This window comes from Chaetodon auriga, chromosome 13 (genome assembly GCF_051107435.1).
Source record: "Chaetodon auriga isolate fChaAug3 chromosome 13, fChaAug3.hap1, whole genome shotgun sequence".
NCBI classification, from domain to species: Eukaryota; Metazoa; Chordata; class Actinopteri; order Chaetodontiformes; family Chaetodontidae; genus Chaetodon; species Chaetodon auriga.
The window spans coordinates 3692511-3709212 of record NC_135086.1 but is presented as its reverse complement, the minus strand read 5'-3'; the positions used below and the strand labels follow the sequence as shown (position 1 = coordinate 3709212).

The following is a 16702-nucleotide window of genomic DNA, read 5'->3' as shown; positions in this document are numbered from 1 at the left end:
CCCTCCCTGCCTCATCCGCCAATCCCCAGACAGCCGTGATGTGGGAGACGTGTTTGCCAAGCCTCTCAAACCTCGGCCTCACTGCAGGCAGGCGCAAAGTGGGGAGAGGGCGTGGGAGCAACAAAAGAAAATGGCTGCTGCACTTGTGTGCCAGTGAATGTGCCACATGTTTGGGATGACCTCAGCTCATTTAGATCCTTTAAAATTCATCTTTGCCCACAAGAACGTGAATTTATCTGAGACAAACTGGAGTGAAGGTCATAAATCCATCTCAAAAATGTGAAACCCTTTGTTTTTTTTGTCTGGGGAAATATGTCAAAACCTAAATAAAGACTTATTTCCAATTCTTTCACACATTTGTGTCAGAGCAGGATTTTATTTGAATGTGCACGTTACAGAAGCTGCACCCACAGAGGTGGAGCCCCCTCCTGCAATGAGTGTTTGACATTCCCTCTCTGTCTGTGTGTGCTTGACATGCTCTGAATCTGCATTAACTGCAGCTGTGCCATGGCTCCAGCAGCAGGGGGACGGCCGGGTTTGGGCAAACAAGCCTGGCTGAAAACAGACATGAGCCGGAGAACACGGGTTCCTCCCCAGTGCAGGCGTCCTGACATTTACCACAACAATGAAACGTCCAAGAAGCAAACTGTGGCAACTGTAGGCGTCGGCTAAATAACCCCGACTCACAATGGAAAGTCAAATGATCCCTAATGGCTGGAGCTGACACCTGTACAAAATGACATTTTGAGGACGCGCGCACAGACAATTGCAGGAGAAGAATCACACGAGGAGGAAATGAGACGTAGAGCTTTTCTGAGCAGTCAGGGAGGAAGGCATCTCTCATCTTCAGGCAGTGCAAACACAGGAGTCATTTGTGGCGCATCATTGTCTCTGCAAATTCTTGGGACTATGAGGAGGAAATGCAAATGGCCTGTTGCTGGCAGCACCACGGAAGCTATGCCAGCATGTGTGTGGCATATTGAATGATAATGACAAAGCGGGCTATATCCCCTGTGAGCAAGCCTGCGGAACAATGATTACAGATTGGCCGGTGTGTCCCTCAGCATCACAAGGGACTCTGATTCTAATGCTAATCAGAGCTGCTGCCCATTGAAATATATCTGTACTTGCAAGGCGGAAGGAAGGAAGATGGAATATCCCAGTTATGCTGTAATTGTATAATGAAGCCCTGTTTATTTTGATATTTCAGCCCGCTTGAATTCACACGGCGGCGTCTGGCAGGCTTAACCTATTGCACCACCTGCTGGCCTCGGGCTGGAACCAGAGAGGTACAAGCCTGTTTTTGTTCTGGGGCACTTTGAGGCAATTATCCGCCGCCGGGCGTAAAATGTTGATGCATGAGCTCGACTGTACTCTGCGTTATTCAATTTGTTTTTTGAGGTAGAGAGCCTGTTAAGGACGCTTCCTCCTCCTGGTTAGCTGGATCATGCAGGCACACGCTAATCCAGTCTCAGTGCACATGGCACATCCAGTGGGATTCATCCCCGGGTTTGCCCCCCCATCAGCCTGCATCAGTCACACCGTCCCCCCCCACCCACCTTTCCTCTTTGAATGTACTTTATTTTCATTCCGAGGAGAGAAACAAGAAGGAGAGCCGAGGCAAAGTGATGCTCAGCTGCACACTCAATGTAGGTTAATGGAAGGGAGGAGAGTCTGAGCTCAGGCTGCCTCTGATTGGCTGGCCGGCGACGTGCAGCTTCTCCGCAGCACAACCTGTCACTGTTAATCAGGGGCCATCTCTTAACAGCCAGCCAGGGCTATCGGAGAGGTGAGCCCATTGCTATTCAGGATGAAACAGATGATAAATCATTTGTACATAATTAGTGCTCAGCAAGGTTACAACTGACACGTATTTTCATCTTAATTAGGAGGGAAATTTGTTCCATTAATTTAATTTGGTGCGCATGAGCGGCTCTGCACCTAACTAAGTTAATCTTACACCTGTCAGGGTGGGAATGGAGTTGGGCCTCGGATTGCAGGGGAAATGGGAAAGAGTCCTCTATCAGATCGTTTCATGCACAGACCTCCAGGACAAATGGACTGTAGTGAAGCAGCAGCGGCAAATAAAACTGCAGCTTCCAACATCCACTGCTGCCTGCAGGAGGAAGCCACTGATGGGGTGTTTACCTCCACTCAACTGTTCTCAGGTCAGCTGGGAATCACTCTGCATGATGATAAATACTGAGAGATAACACCCAAAAGCACGTCACACTGATCAGGCGACAGAAAATAAGACAGTCCTGCCTCCTCAGTGCTCTGCAGGCAGCCAGTAAGGTCGGCGTAAAGGCTCCTTCATTCTAGAACAAATATTTAAGCGGATCTCACAAATGGGCATTATGGAGAAAAACATTTTCCATCATGGGCCTGCAGACCCCTCACACCCCCGCTCTCTGATTTACAGCCACAGCAGCCTTCATATATTTGAGTGAGGATCACTGTCTGATCTCGTTGCAGTCCAGCGGGCAGGACTAAGTCCAAGGACTAGGTCTCTTTTCATTGCTGAGGGCTGTATGAAGCTGTAGTAATTGCAGCAAAGAGGTGGTTCGATAGAGAGGAAGGTGGAGAATGACTGATTTAGTAACTATAAGGTTTCTAATGGAATTCTCCGCTGCCTCTCGGGCACTCAAGCTGACAACCATTACCTGAACTGATGCATAGTCCATTACAGGTTCCCCCACTTTAATAGAGTGTCTATCATGTGAAATACAGAGATGTCAGACGCCAAAGCATGCACTCTCACCCATGTGTGAAGGTTTAACCCAACTGAAATGGCTTTTCTTTTAGACACTGCTGCACGGCCTTACAAATGTATTGAAAATCAGCGGAGAGAGGAGGAGGAGCGCAGGCTGGGGGTGCTGTGCGCCTCCTGGCTGTGACCCTCGGCCTCCCTCAGGCAGGGCAGGAGAAACTTCCTCTGAGCCTCGCTGAGCCGAGTGTGACCGGCCTGCAGCTCGTCTGCTGCGGCTCTTTACATCCTTCCCTTCAGTGGCGTGAACTTTTATCCAGGACGCTGTTAAAACGCCTCAAACACGTTGGAGCTAATTAGCGATTTGGATTGACGGCAGGAGACAATTAACAGAGTAGAAAGTGATGCTGATATATTTTCCCTCATCAGGGATTAAATCATCGATTAGTCTGCTGATTATTTTCTCCATTGATGCATGAAATGTTTGGTCCATAAAATGTCAGAAAATAGAGAAAATCATTATTTCCTGAAGCCCAACGAGAGAACTTGTTTTGTCCAAATGAGTTAGACACATATTGAAATATCACATAGTAAAAAAGAAGCAAAGAAACTAAAAAAAAGGACTGAAAATCAATCAATTATCAAAACAGCTGCTGACTGATCCTCTTTTGATCGATTAACTGACTACAGCTGGTTGTCGTTTGAAACGTTTCTGTGTTGGTGCCAATACTTTAGTTGTAGTAGTGATACTCAGGACTGCAGTACTTTCTGGATACTTTACTTAAGGAACATGAAGAAGAAAAGGTTTGATGCGTCTCAGAAACAGAATAAAGTACAAAAATAACAGCTGATTAGAGAACAACAGTACAAACACCTCAGCTGTCACAGAAGTACTCACAGCAAATGCTTTGCTCTTATCATTAATGGTGTTTCCTCATAAAAGTGACTGCATTGTTTAACTTTATGCTCACCTGTGTTCACCTCACCTTTCTCCTAATGAAGCTTCAAAGTCAGACTAAACCTTTCAGTCTTCATATAGAAAGAACTTCATATCGTGAATCATTCCAAACTCTGTATTTGACATTTTATATATTTATAATATTCTGAATTCAGCTCACTTTGGCATCTTTTCCTGAAAGAACTTGACTGAACTGTAAAATAAAAACTGTCTGAAAAGCTTTTCAGCTTTAAATCGGTGAAAAATATGAACATTTTCTGAAGCAGCTTGTGTTCATATCTCTGCTTTACTATGTCTCAGAGGAAAATACTGCACTTTTTACTCCATTTATCATTAGACATAAACTTTACAAATTCAGATAACAGAAACCTATAACGAGCATATTAAATACAATATGTATTTAAACAGCACATTGAATTACCCCTTACATAAAGACGTCAGCACCCCGACCAGCGACTTGAAAACACTGCTCAGACATGAACGAACCCTTCAACATAAAATCCACTCAGATACAGTGAACTGCAGCCGTCCTGCTTCACGACTGGCTTCACTTCTGCTGCTCCACGCTGCGAACGCAGTACTTTAACTTTTAACAGAGTATTTTACATGATGCACTGAGGACGACTGTGGGGTTAAAGGGACACCTGCTCTGAACGTGAGAACGTTTCATCTGAAGCTGAAGTTCTGAACAAAAACACTTCAACAGGCAGGACGAGCGCATGTTTGTGCAGCACGCTGCAAAAACAGCCATGAACACAGAGTAACCATCCAAGTACTGCAGGAAAAACTGCAGTTTTCATTCAACTCACGAACGTCTAACTGCTCTTTGACTTCAAAGGTGGAATTTATGTCAAATATTCTCATTAAATTTCTCTTTGATTATATTTTAATATCAAATCTGCGACACAAAAAGCTCCAGAAAAAAGGTGATTTACAGTTTGTCAAACATGTGATTTCATTTCTCTGAAAGCTCAAATCTTCACATGAACTGAAAGAAACAGTTTTCTGCTCAATGTTTCCTTTTCCCTGAGTCCACGCCGCTCCTCCTCCCAGCAGACACCTGCTTCTTGTCCTTCATCAGCTCCTCGCGGGTCATGGGCTCGATGATGGCGCCCAGCTGGGTCACCACCCTCGGCTTGCTGACCTTTTGAACGGTCCGCTCGGTGTTCCAGGTGCGGCCCAGCGGGGAGCGGATGGTGCCCTCGAACTGTGCGTGGTTCTGGAAGGGGAAGGGCAGCGAGCTCACCTGGTGGAGGCTGATGGAGCTGTTTCTCTTCTCCGAGATGATGACGCTGGGCAGGTTCTGGTCTTTCCTGGGCGGGGGCGGCGCCACCTTCACCCTGAACTTCTTGCGTTTGTGGCGGGATGGCTTGAGGCCCGTCCCCCCCCACTCGCCCCACCCAGGCAGCACCAGGTTCACCACCTGCGGCTTCCCCGCGTCCTCCTGCTTCCTCTTGTCCTTGAGGAAGTCTGAGACGACGTCGTCTCCAGCGAAGGCCTCCTTGATGAGCCTCCTCTGGTCCAGCTTTTCCTCAGAGTCCTCAGAGTCCTCGATGGTCGGAGCGAGTGGGACCTGGATGACTTTGGTCTCTTTGGTGAGAACTTCTTTCAGCTCGATCCCTCGTTTCCTCTTCCTGTTTTTTCCCGCCTTCTGAGTTTCAGGTGGCGGATTTTCAGCAGCTGCAGGCTGAACAGGCGCTTTATCAGCGGCCGAGTCCTCCTGACTGAGGAGATCCACGTCTTCCAGATTCCTGATCCGCGTCAGCCCTTCCTCCAGCTGAGCCGAGGTGTCCGTGCCCCCACTGGTCGCTTCAGCCTCCCGGCGTCCGTCTGCTGTTCCTTGGAAAAGACTTGTGAACTCTGAAATCTCCTCTTCCTCTTTGTCAGAAGCATCTGGCTCCTCTGCTGCAGCTTTATTCTCCTCCTCCTCCTCCTCCTCCTCTTCCTCCACAGATATTACAGGACCTGCATCGGCCTCCTGAGCCTGACGCAGTTTTCTCCTGCTTTCAAACTCTCTGAGGAGCACCTCCTCTTCTGGTTCTTCCTCCTCATCCTCCTCTTCCTCTTCAGCTGCTGCTCCAGGCTTGTCAGCTGTGAGATCCACAGTTATCTCTTTCTCTGTGGGATCTTCAGACAGCTTACCTCTCATCCAGGGATTAGCCAGATCCAGTCCCTTCTCTGCATCATTAACAAAGTCAGGCAGCACTTCTGCATCACCTGCCTCCTCCTCCTCCTCGTCCTCTTCCTCGTTATTCAGCGAGGTCACCACCTTCTGGGTCAGCTCTTTGTTCACCTCCAGCTGCTGCTGCATGGCTTTGCGAGCCCCCTCGTCGTATTTGGCCATGATCGCCTTCGACTTGGCCCACTTTCCGCTGTTCTGGTGCTTCAGCGACATCCTCTCCTGCATCCTGGCCAGCTCCAGCTTGTTCAGCTCCTCTAAGGCGGCGGCCGGATCCGTCTTCACCATCTCGTCGAACTGCTTCAGGAACTCTTTTCGCTTGGCCTTGTTGTTCACTCTGTGGTATTTCTTGCTCTTGATCTTCCTCTCTCTGCGGGCCTTGGACTCGTAGTAGGACTGCAGGGCCCGGATCTTCTGCAGCTCTGCCCGGCGGATCTTGGCCTCCTCCAGGCTCATTGCCCTCATGGAGGCCTCCTCTGCAGGGGTCAGGACGGGGTCATTGATGGGCTGCTTGTTGGTGGACAGGAGGGCGAAGATCTCCTCCTCAAGCGGGGTTTGCGCCTTCCAGCCAGTCACCACCCTCTCCATGGGTTTAGGTCCGGGGGGCTCCTGGTTCAGGGGGAAGACCAGCTGCTCTGCCCTCTCGTTCTGCTTGATGATACTCTTCCACTGGGTCACCTCTGTGGCTGCCTTCTGGAAAGCCACATCACGCTGGATCCTCTCGCTCTCCTGCTTGCTCAGCGGGCACGCAATGGTCTTTTTGGCCCGCTGCAGGCTCTTCAGCTGCTTCTTGGTCTTGGTCGGGACGGCGGGGGTTTTCTCCATCGACCCAATCAGGTCCGACAGGTCGACCTTGTCGCCCTCCCCGTCGGCGGTGACAGTAAACTCGGACATCTGCACGGCCGCCTCGGACCTCTCCCCCAGAGTTTTCTTCCTCTTCCCACCCAGTGAGCTGATGGCTTCCAGCAGCTTTTGGCGTTTTCGTTCATCTTCGGCGTCCTCCTCCTCCTCCTCTTCCTCGCTGGTGATGTTTTCATCGGCTTCCCTGAAGTCTTCATCATCGTACATCACTTCCAGACTCCCGTCGCTCACCTCGGAGCGTTTCTTCAAACTCTTTTTAGTCGCTTTCTTTTTAGAAACTTTGGCCATGATGGAGTAAACACTACCGCACCGGAGAGTGGCCACACGTGTGCCGTCAACTGAGCCGTTGTCGTAAACGAGTCGTCGCAATGTGAGCAGCGCTGTCGCAAAATGCCTCCTCCTCCGTTTTCTTCTCTTTTTATTAAAACAATTCAAAATACATCAACTTACAATGATAACAAAATATAAGACATCTCTAAATAACAACAACCGACGACGGAAAAAGGAAATGTAGAACTGCAAATAACGACACATAGAGATGTGTTCAAATAAACAGGAAAAAATACATTTATCCTTCTTTTAAACACACTTGAAACACATTATAGATCATGTAATTTTATCCGAAAACGGATTGCTACAAAAACACGTGTTCTTAAATGATCAATAATAAATACAGCTTCCCAAAAACAGTTTACCTCTTGGTCTGGAGTTGAAGTTTCGACTTGAATGTGAATCTTGGCAAAGAGGAAATTTCTACTTGAGTTTCCAATATTACAATCCAAAAACAAGCTATGAGATTCCTTTAAGTCTATCAAACTAATCAGTCATACCAAATGTTATAGAAAGATCAGCAGTCTGAGGAGAATCAGACTCAGGTGTTTGTACCTGCCAAGTAGGTTTACAACAAATATGACAATATACATAGTAAGAGAAAGGTAAAAGAAGAAACAAGTACTGCAAAAGACAATAATCATATATAAGTTTAAAAAAAAAACAGAGAGATGTAAGATAAGATAAGATATACCTTTATTAGTCCCACGGTGGAGAAATTTCAGGTATTACAGTAAAACAGTAAAACATCTAAAATCTAGATCTTAAATATATATTAAAATGTTAAAAATTGTGATGTTCAATTTTAAGGATGATTAAAAGATGATAGGGATAGTGCATATGTGTATTTCTTTAGCTTTATTTTATCATAAAATGTTTCATTTATGGTAATTTTGGTCATCTCGGGGCGCCCCCTGCTGGCTGAAAGTGCGCGTGCACGTTGTCCGCGTGTTTGTGCTCCTCGTGACATTGTCTCGCGTTTTTTAAAGTCACAGTCTTCGGTCTCAGATATGAGATACGGCCATACGTGTACAGCCACATTCAAAATTAGGAGTTAATCAATACATCCACGGTGTTCATAACAACGACTGTCGGCCTATCACATGTCACGGTCATGTGACTTGTCATCAACACTTCCGTTCAACATGGCGGCGGCGACGTCTGTTTTCCACAGAGTGAGAACTGGCTCGAAATTAGGGGCCCAGTATGACCAGGAAGGAAACCTCATTCAGGTAAAGAGCGTTTTAGTCACGTTTTAACACCGCAAACAGACTTTTGCTGTAAAACCTGCACAGATCGTTATATGTCAGCAAATAGCATAGATGCTAGCTAGCTAACGGCTAACAAAGCTAGCTTATGACGGAGAGATTGACACTTTAGTGGTATCTAAACGTCTCAGTGGTAAGTTCAAGGACAGGTAAAAGAGAACAGAATGTGGAGGAACACAGACAGTCCTACATTATGTCATGTCACGTCATGATGGCAGACGGAAACCGCTCCACGGCGCTGTTTGGCTGCTCCCGGACATCAGCTACTTGAGTTATGAACAGCACCTGTGCAGCTGTGGGGGATTCAGTGTGTAGCTTGAAAGCATTTCTACAGAGACAAATGATAATGTGCTTTGCTCCCAGGTGGAAACCCGAGAGGATGAAGAGCAGAGCGTCAAGCTGGCAGAGATCCTGGAGCTCCTGCTGGCCGCCGGATATTTCAGAGCACGAATCAAAGGACTGTCACCTTTTGATAAGGTTTGATCCAGGCTGCATCATGTTCGTGGGATAACAGCATCAGTTAGCTAACGCTAGCTAACTAACTGATGTTATCTAGTTAGCTAACGCTACCGGTTAACCAGGGGTGGGCAATTCATTTTTATACGGGGCCGCATGAGAAACCTGAGCTGCGTTGCTATAGAGCTATATAGAAATATATTTTTTACATTACACAGCTGGGGGATTTTGGACATATTTGATAATATTATTTTTCCCACCCAAGCAGTTTTTAAGATTTTAATTATTAGTTAGCTAACGCTACCGGTTACCTGAAGGCGGTGCTGTTGGTTAGCAGTAAACCTCCACCCTCCTCAGCCTGTTTCTTCCTGTCCATCCTCCTCAGGTGGTCGGCGGTATGACCTGGTGCATCACCACATGTAACTTTGACATCGACGTGGATCTTCTTTTCCAAGAAAACTCAACCATTGGTCAGAAAATGTGAGTGATTTCTCCTGAAGGCTCGTGAACACTGTGTGATTTTGAGTCGTGTCAGAGCAGAAAATCGGCTCAGATCATCGCAGATGAGTGTTCTCTTTCTCTTTGCAGAGCTCTAACAGAGAAAATTGTGTCTGTGCTGCCGAAGATGAAGTGTCCTCATCGCCTGGAGCCCCATCAGATCCAAGGGCTGGACTTCATCCACATTTTCCCGGTGATCCAGGTGAGACACGTCATCCTGAGCACAGACGCATCCTAAAGTGTCCATTTGCATAGAATGAAATCTGAATGAAATCTGTATCAGCTGAATAGTTTTCCTCCTGATCTGGCTCTGCGGTCACCACCTGAACCTGCTGCAGGACTCCAGCACCACATCATTAATGTGTTCACACGTTGTTGTGTCTCCTGTCAGTGGCTGGTGAAGAGAGCCATAGAAACCAGGGAGGAGATGGGCGACTATGTGCGGGCCTACTCCATTTCTCAGTTCCACAAGACCCACAGCCTCCCAGAGGTGAGAGCACAGAGTCAGAGGTGAGCTGCAGGCGTTGATGCAGTGACGTCCAGGTGATGGACAAGGTCGAATGAATTCAGCCCATGAATGTTGACAGTTTAGGTGTCGTCATTTAATGCCTCCAAAGGAGCGATAACTCAGAAATTAAACTCAGGAAACCCCTAAAACACATAAAAAGGTGATAAATAGATGGATATGGTAACCAGCACAGGCTCAGAAATCTAAAGTCAGCCTAAACTGTTGCTCATATCGTCACATTCAGTTTATAGTCATGCAATTTTTGATGTGTTTTTAGCTGATCTGAGCGCTCATCAGAGCAGAGTTTACAGGCTCACTCTGTTTAACATGTAAAGCGAAACGCCGCTCGTCCTCTTGATAAGAGCTGAAGTGTTGACTGTGAAACCCTCTGATCCAGGATGAAGAGTTTCTCCAGAGGAAGGACAAAGCTGTGAGGGCCGTGTTGGACGTGCTGGTGAGTTTGTGCATCACAGACATCAGTTTAATCACTGACAAACTAAAAGGAGGAATTATTAAGAAAACTTAGTACTGTATGTGCAGAAACAGCTGATTTGTTCCTTTATTTTTATACTGAGCAGAAATTCTTGTTTCCTGAGTGAATACATGTTTTCCAGGAAGTGTACAAACCCCAGAGGAAGTACAGGAGGCAGAGGGATGCAGGGGAGCTGCTGGACGAGGAGTCCAGAGTTCACTCCACTCTGCTGGAATACGGCAGGTGAGCTTCCAGCTGGAACATCAGACCTGTCTGCGTTTCATCTCCATGTATCATGAACGTGAATGCAGCCACTCAGAAGGTGGAAACTGCTCTCAGACAGGAAGCTGTGACTCAGCCTGTAACCCTCAGAGTCCAGCAGCGGCTCACAGTTTAAGCTTGTACTCAGCTCATTGGTCTGTCCTCATGAACAGAGCGACCTATCGTGACCTCTCTGCGTGTTGTTTCAGCAATCGAGGCACCTTTTGAGCGTCGCTCTTGGTTAAGTCGTACTCTCTCTGATGGAAAGCGAGTTAGAGATCGATTAGTGAACGGTTCTGATTTCGTCCCTCGTTTTACCTGAGGGCCATTTTTCTGCTGCTGCAGTCTTTATTCCTCACGTCTCATCTGTCTCACATGTTGTTTCTCCATCCATCCACCTCCACCTCTGTGCTAGAGTGTCAGATTTCCTCCTGTAAGTACTGTATGCAGCTCTGTTCCTCTGCTGGCTTCTACTCACAGCGCTGTGTTTTGTGGCTGAACGTGTCGGCTCACATGTTTCAGGCATGATGGATGCAAACTGTGCTGCTGTCATGAGGTTCTGCCCTCCGGAGGCTCCATTACCGCCCTCTGTTGTGCTGATGTGTGACTGTTGTCATGTGGCATGGTGTGTTTTTGGCAGGAAAGAGGAATGTTTGTTATCTTCAGACCTGATTTGTGTCACATACGTTGTTTTTTTGTCCTGTAGGCGATACGGATTCAGCAAACAGACCAAACAAGACCAGGTAGGTGTTTGAGTGGTTTCTCTTCTGCAGAGGAGCAGTTATCTTAGAGAGCAGACCACGGTGCAGTTTTCTTCATCTTCCTCTTCCTCATCCTGGCCCACTCCTCCAGGTGGACGGGAGGAAGGCTCCGCTGGCCGGCGGCTCTCAGGCGACACCTGCGGGCATGGCGGAGGTGTCGGAGGAAGACGCCCTGCAGGCAGCGGAGGAGGTGAGCGGACGGGGACAGAGATCAACGTTTATTATCAATTAGAGATTTTTATTCTCATCATGTTATTCAATGTCATTAGTTTACTGTGTGTGTGTGTGTGTGTGTGTGAGATTCTACACGTAATCTTCACCCTAAGCTCAAACTGAAGTAACTGGTTGTTTTTTTTCTTTGCTCGTAGATGCGAATCAAAACTCTGATGACCAGCATGGCCGCCATGGTGAACGAGGAGGTGAGCGACAGCCTGTATGAACCGTTTATTCACTGAACTTACAGATGTTCTCTGTATCGCAGCTGGACCTGTGGTCAGTTACTCTGCTGCTGATCTGAGCTCAGACTCTGTCGTTTTACTTCCATTTACATTTAATCTGTGTTTGGATGTTTTCATACCAACACATTCGCTGTGAGCTGAGCAGCCACATGTCGTCGATACAATGGTCCGGCCGCGTCAGACTCTGACTGGATGTTGTGTTTGTGCAGGGGAAGCTCACGGCGAGCGCGGTGGGTCAGATTGTGGGTCTGCAGTCTGAAGAGATCAAACAGATCGCCTCTGAGTACGCTGAGAAGGTGAGCGCCAACCGACAGGTGATAAGAAGGATGAGCCGTGTCGACCTGAAGACGACTGCGCTCTGTGTTTGAAAACATGCAACACTTTCACACAGTCGGGAATGAACTGTTTGTCCTGTGTCCCTGCAGCAGTCGGAGCTGTCGTCAGAGGAGCGTTCAGAGCGCTACGGCCCGCTGCAGCAACACCGCCGGGCAGTGGCCTCACTCAAGAAGCAGATCCAGCAGAAGACCAAACAGCTGGAGGAGGTCAGCGCTCCACTGAACAGTCAAACACTGTGTCACACCTGGATCAGTCTGATCCTCCAGTTTAAAGTCTGTTCTGCAGGCTGAGAGTTGCAGTACACCTGTAGAACATGTAGAGGACCTCCCATGGAGTACACAGTGCATGCAGTACTTCTACACATTCATTTCCTGCAGTGATCAGCGAGGGTTTCATTGCTGTCACTGACAAATATTTGTTTTCTTTTGACAGCTGCAAGCCAAACACACAGAGGTGAAAACAAACTGCGAGGAGGCCAAAAGGAAGCTGACGGAGGTGAGACGAGGCTGAAACACGTCTGTTTGGTGGATAAACTCGGTGTGGCATGAAGAGAGTTTCAGGGCAGCAACACAAAAACACTGATTACTTTCCAACAAGGCAAGACGTGTGTGTGTGTCCGTGTGTCCACAGGCCACAGAGCGCTCAGAGGAGCTGGACAAAGAGCTGAAGTCTCTGGAGGAGACGGAGGAGCAGGCTGACAGCAGGTGAGTGCTGAGGAGGAATGATCTCCCTCTGAGGGTCTTTGAGAGAAAATCTGTAGAGGCTGAAGTTCATCGGTGGCTCAGCGTCTCTCCGTCTCCTCACAATCTTTTATTGACCTCTTGTGGCCGCTGGAGGAACTGCAGCTGCTCTGTGGGGCCACATTAAAATGATCCAAACGTCTCTGACTTCATGGGCTGTCAAAGTGACCGAGACTTTAATGTTTGTGTCATTCAGAGAAGAGAAAGCGTTCACAGGCTGAATAACTGAAGGATCTGAATCATATTTTACCATCAAACACTTAATGAAGGCCTTCATGAGCTGGAGGGACGCTCACCCTCCTCTTCCACTGACTTGTCTTTGATCGTTAGGACAGAGACACTGAACAACAGGACGTTCAGTCAGGACCCTCGTGTAGGCGTCCATGTGCTCTCGTGCTGCATAAATATGCGTGGTAATCAGTGTTCTTTAACGCAGCCTACGCCTGCTGCCTTCATGCCAAACGTTTAGATCAGAAAATCCAGATCTGAGTAAAGAGCCAGGACGAAGACGGTCAGCGCGTTGCTCCTGGACACTTGTCCCCTGCTGGGACAGTTTATCTAACGGCGTGTTTTTGTTGAACAGCCTGCTGGAGAAGCTGAGGACTCTGGTGACGATGAACGAGAACCTGAAGCAGCAGGAGCAGGAGTTCAGAAACCACTGCAGAGTGAGTCCATCAGCACAGACCGTGTCTCCAGCCGGGGCCGAAGACGAGCTGAAGACGAGCTGAAGGTGACGGTAACTGCTGCTTTTCTGTGTGTGCAGGAGGAGATGGTCCGTCTGCAGCAGAACATCGAGGAGCTGAAGGCGGCATCGGGACAGAACACAGAGGAGGTGGAGGTACTCGTCCAATCAGATTCCTCCGTCCAACACGTCTCTGAGGGTCATGACCGTGGAGAGAAAAGTCCCTCCAGCAGAACTGTGTCTGACCGTTCTCGTCTCTTTTCTCAGCAGAGGAACCAGCTGATCGACAAACAGCACAACACAGACCGAGAGAAGCTGCAGAAGATCCGTCTGCTCATGGTAACGACTTCTCGCCACACGAGGTCAGATCGCTGTGGGCAGTGAGGTCACAGCCGCAGATAAGACCGCAGAGGACGGAGAGCAGACCAGCAGCCTGCCGGTGCTCTGACTGTCTGCTCTGTGTTTCAAATATCAGACCTAAAGATTAACATCACTGCACGAACGAACGCCTTTGGTTCGTTCTCTGCTTCATATTTTATTATGTCAGCTTGTGTGAAAGTCTGTCAGACATGATCATCCAGGACATCCAGAAATGTTCTTTTTTGTTTTGGGGGTTTTTTAAACAATTTGTTTGGCTTTATCAGAATATTAATATCAAAAATCTGCCAAGAAAACTGTCTTAGATTTATTTCAGAGCCTGAGTCTTCATCATAATCCTGCCACGTTCTCCTGAATGTGTTCGGGGTGGACGTCTCGCGTGTCACTCAGCAGCGCTTCGCTCTCTCACCTGAATCACTTTCCTTCACTGCGTTCAGGCTCGGAGGAACCGCGAGATCGCCATCATGCAGAGGAAGATCGACGAGGTGCCAAGCCGGGCCGAGCTGACCCAGTACCAGAAGAGGTTCATCGAGCTCTACAGCCAAGGTGGGTGTGTGAAAAGCTTTATGAACGACGACCCTGAACGCCTCCAACGACGTCAAACCTCCAACCTGCTCATTCTTCTGTTTGCAGTTTCTGCAACGCACAAAGAGACCAAGCAGTTCTTCACTCTGTACAACACGTTAGACGACAAGAAGGTGTACCTGGAGAAGGAGGTCAGTAAACATAGCAACACGGGAAGTCATACGAGGCCACGTTCAGGTGCAATCAGACGAATGAGCGTTCTTCATGTTTTCACGTCTGCAGGTGAATCTGCTGAACTCCATCCACGATAACTTCCAGCAGTAAGTATGAAGAGTGTCTGTGTGTGTGTGTGTGTGTGTGTGTGTGTGTGTCAGTCAGTCATGTGACGCAGCAGTGAATAAACTGCTGCTCCGTCCTTCAGGGCCATGTCATCTTCAGCAGCCAAGGATCAGTTCCTCCGTCAGATGGAGCAGATCGTGGAGGGAATCAAGCAGAGCCGCATTAAGGTGAAACCGTCTTTAAGGTCCATCTGACTGCCGCCGTCTTGTGTCAGACGCGTAGGAGGCAGAATTACCCAGAGTTCTTTGAGTCTTTGAACATGAGCTGTGCAGCACTTGGGTGACGCCCACTTCCTACCCGTCTGCTCTTCCAGATGGAGAAGAAGAAGCAGGAGAACAAAATGAGGCGCGATCAGCTGAACGACGAGTACCTGGAGCTGCTTGACAAGCAGAGGCTTTACTTCAAGACCGTCAAGGACTTCAAAGAGGTGAGGACACGAGTGCAGTTAGCCGCTAACGAACTGAAGGGCTCGTCAGCTGAATAAATAACTACCCATTTTCATAGAAGAAGAATGCAACCAACACGTTTTGAAACTATTTATTTATTTGTTGGTAGAAAAACAAAAACGCCTCAATTTAACACAAACGCACACCTCGGAGTGGAAACTGAACATCAGAGCTGCAGCATTAGTGTTAGCTCAAGACAGCTAATAGCACAGATGCTAAATGTTTGGAGACAAAATCAAAATCACTGTTTGCAGTTTAGATCCTGAACAGTTTCGTTAGTCTGGTATCAATATTTGAGACTTTAGAAATCTTCTGGAACATGAACAAACATCAGGATAAAACGACAGATTTTACAGTAACAGTCAACAGTCGATGCGTCTGGAGGACAAACTGACGGAGACACTCGTCTTTGTCGTCTCCACTGTGTCTTCTATTAGAATATAACAGTTACAGTGCTCGTTATTATAGCTGATGTTCATTGGTCGACAGACGTCAGCAGAGTGTAACAGTGAAGCCTCGTTTCATTAACCGAAGATAAAACCTGCTGAGTGACTGTTTTTGTCTGCAGGAGTGTCGGAAGAACGAGATGCTGCTGTCCAAGCTGAGAGCTAAAGGAGCCTCTTAGCTCCGACCGTCCATCGGTGAGCTGATCCGTACGAGCTGAGCCGCTCGTGGAGGGTTTTTATCGTCCCACATGTTCTTTTATCCTGAGAAGACATTTGAAACAGAAACGCCTTCAAACAGCCTCTAAAGGAAACTGGTTTTCAGGAAGAGCAACATGCAGGAGCCTCTAAAACAAACCCGGAAATCACATCGGTGTTCAATGAAATCTGACAAATCTAATCATAACTAACATTTACTGCAGCTGTAAAAGACAGAAAGCGTCCTGACGTGTGATTGATTGGACTTCATGGACTGAGGATGGGCTCATGACGCGCCCGTGCTGCCACTCGCTTCACATAGGAGGCGCTCTGTCAGAGGACGGCCGACTATCAGCCAGAGTTTATACGTCTTTTCTATGCAGCCGCTCGTCCAAACACCTGGGAACACGCTCAGGTGTGATGATGATGTTCAGATTTTTGTTTTAACTCCTTAAAGAGAAACTGTAACTGATGAAAGGTTGAATTCATGAGGAATAAAACTAATTCTCTTACTTCAGATCAGAGGATCAAAGCTTTTCTGTTCCAGTCTCACCTGATGTCACCTTCATGTTACCTGCCTTTAACTTACTGGCTCATTTTGCTAATTTGACAACTCTTAATTACCCCGTTAGCTCATAATTGTCCTGTAGTCTTTCTTCTTCTTCTTCCTCATTATTCTTCTTTTTCTTTCTTCTTCCTTGTCCCTTTTTTCTTCTTCCTCCTTCTTCTTCTTCCTCTTCTTTTTGCTTTTCTTTCCCTTTCCTTGTTTTTCTTCTTCTTTTTTTTTTCTTTCCTTTTGCTCCTTCTTTTTTCCTCTTCTTCTTCTTCTTCTCTCATCTCTATCCTGGTTCCAGGCCTCTGACTCGCTGCCCATGTCTCATGTTTGTTCAGTTCAGTC

The 16702-nt window shown here is 47.6% G+C and overlaps 2 protein-coding genes across 4 annotated transcripts; one reads left to right on the top strand and one right to left on the bottom strand.

Moving 5' to 3' along the window:
- Positions 1–3940: 3940 nt before the first annotated feature.
- Positions 3941–7018, bottom strand: LOC143330147 (U3 small nucleolar RNA-associated protein 14 homolog A). The gene has a single exon (XM_076746407.1). It carries the CDS (start codon positions 6991–6993, stop codon positions 4675–4677), a length of 2319 nt encoding a protein of 772 aa, XP_076602522.1. The 5' UTR covers positions 6994–7018; the 3' UTR covers positions 3941–4674.
- A 1129-nt stretch (positions 7019–8147) lies between these two features.
- ccdc93 (CCC complex scaffolding subunit CCDC93) lies at positions 8148–16333 on the top strand. 3 transcript variants are annotated; one of them, XM_076746409.1, is made up of 24 exons: positions 8148–8267; positions 8667–8780; positions 9145–9239; positions 9348–9459; positions 9649–9747; positions 10163–10219; positions 10380–10480; positions 10914–10931; positions 11205–11241; positions 11351–11449; positions 11628–11678; positions 11927–12013; positions 12143–12259; positions 12486–12548; positions 12684–12757; positions 13377–13458; positions 13557–13631; positions 13743–13814; positions 14291–14399; positions 14487–14569; positions 14661–14698; positions 14800–14884; positions 15031–15144; positions 15732–16330. In XM_076746409.1, the coding sequence occupies exons 1-24, from the start codon at positions 8181–8183 to the stop codon at positions 15786–15788; spliced, it is 1926 nt and encodes a 641-aa protein (XP_076602524.1). In that variant the 5' UTR covers positions 8148–8180; the 3' UTR covers positions 15789–16330. The 3 variants fall into 3 exon arrangements, with proteins under 3 accessions (XP_076602524.1, XP_076602525.1, XP_076602526.1); XM_076746410.1 differs by having other exon boundaries at positions 13746–13814; positions 15732–16322; XM_076746411.1 differs by lacking the exon at positions 10914–10931 and having other exon boundaries at positions 15732–16333.
- The last annotated feature ends 369 nt before the right edge of the window (positions 16334–16702 follow it).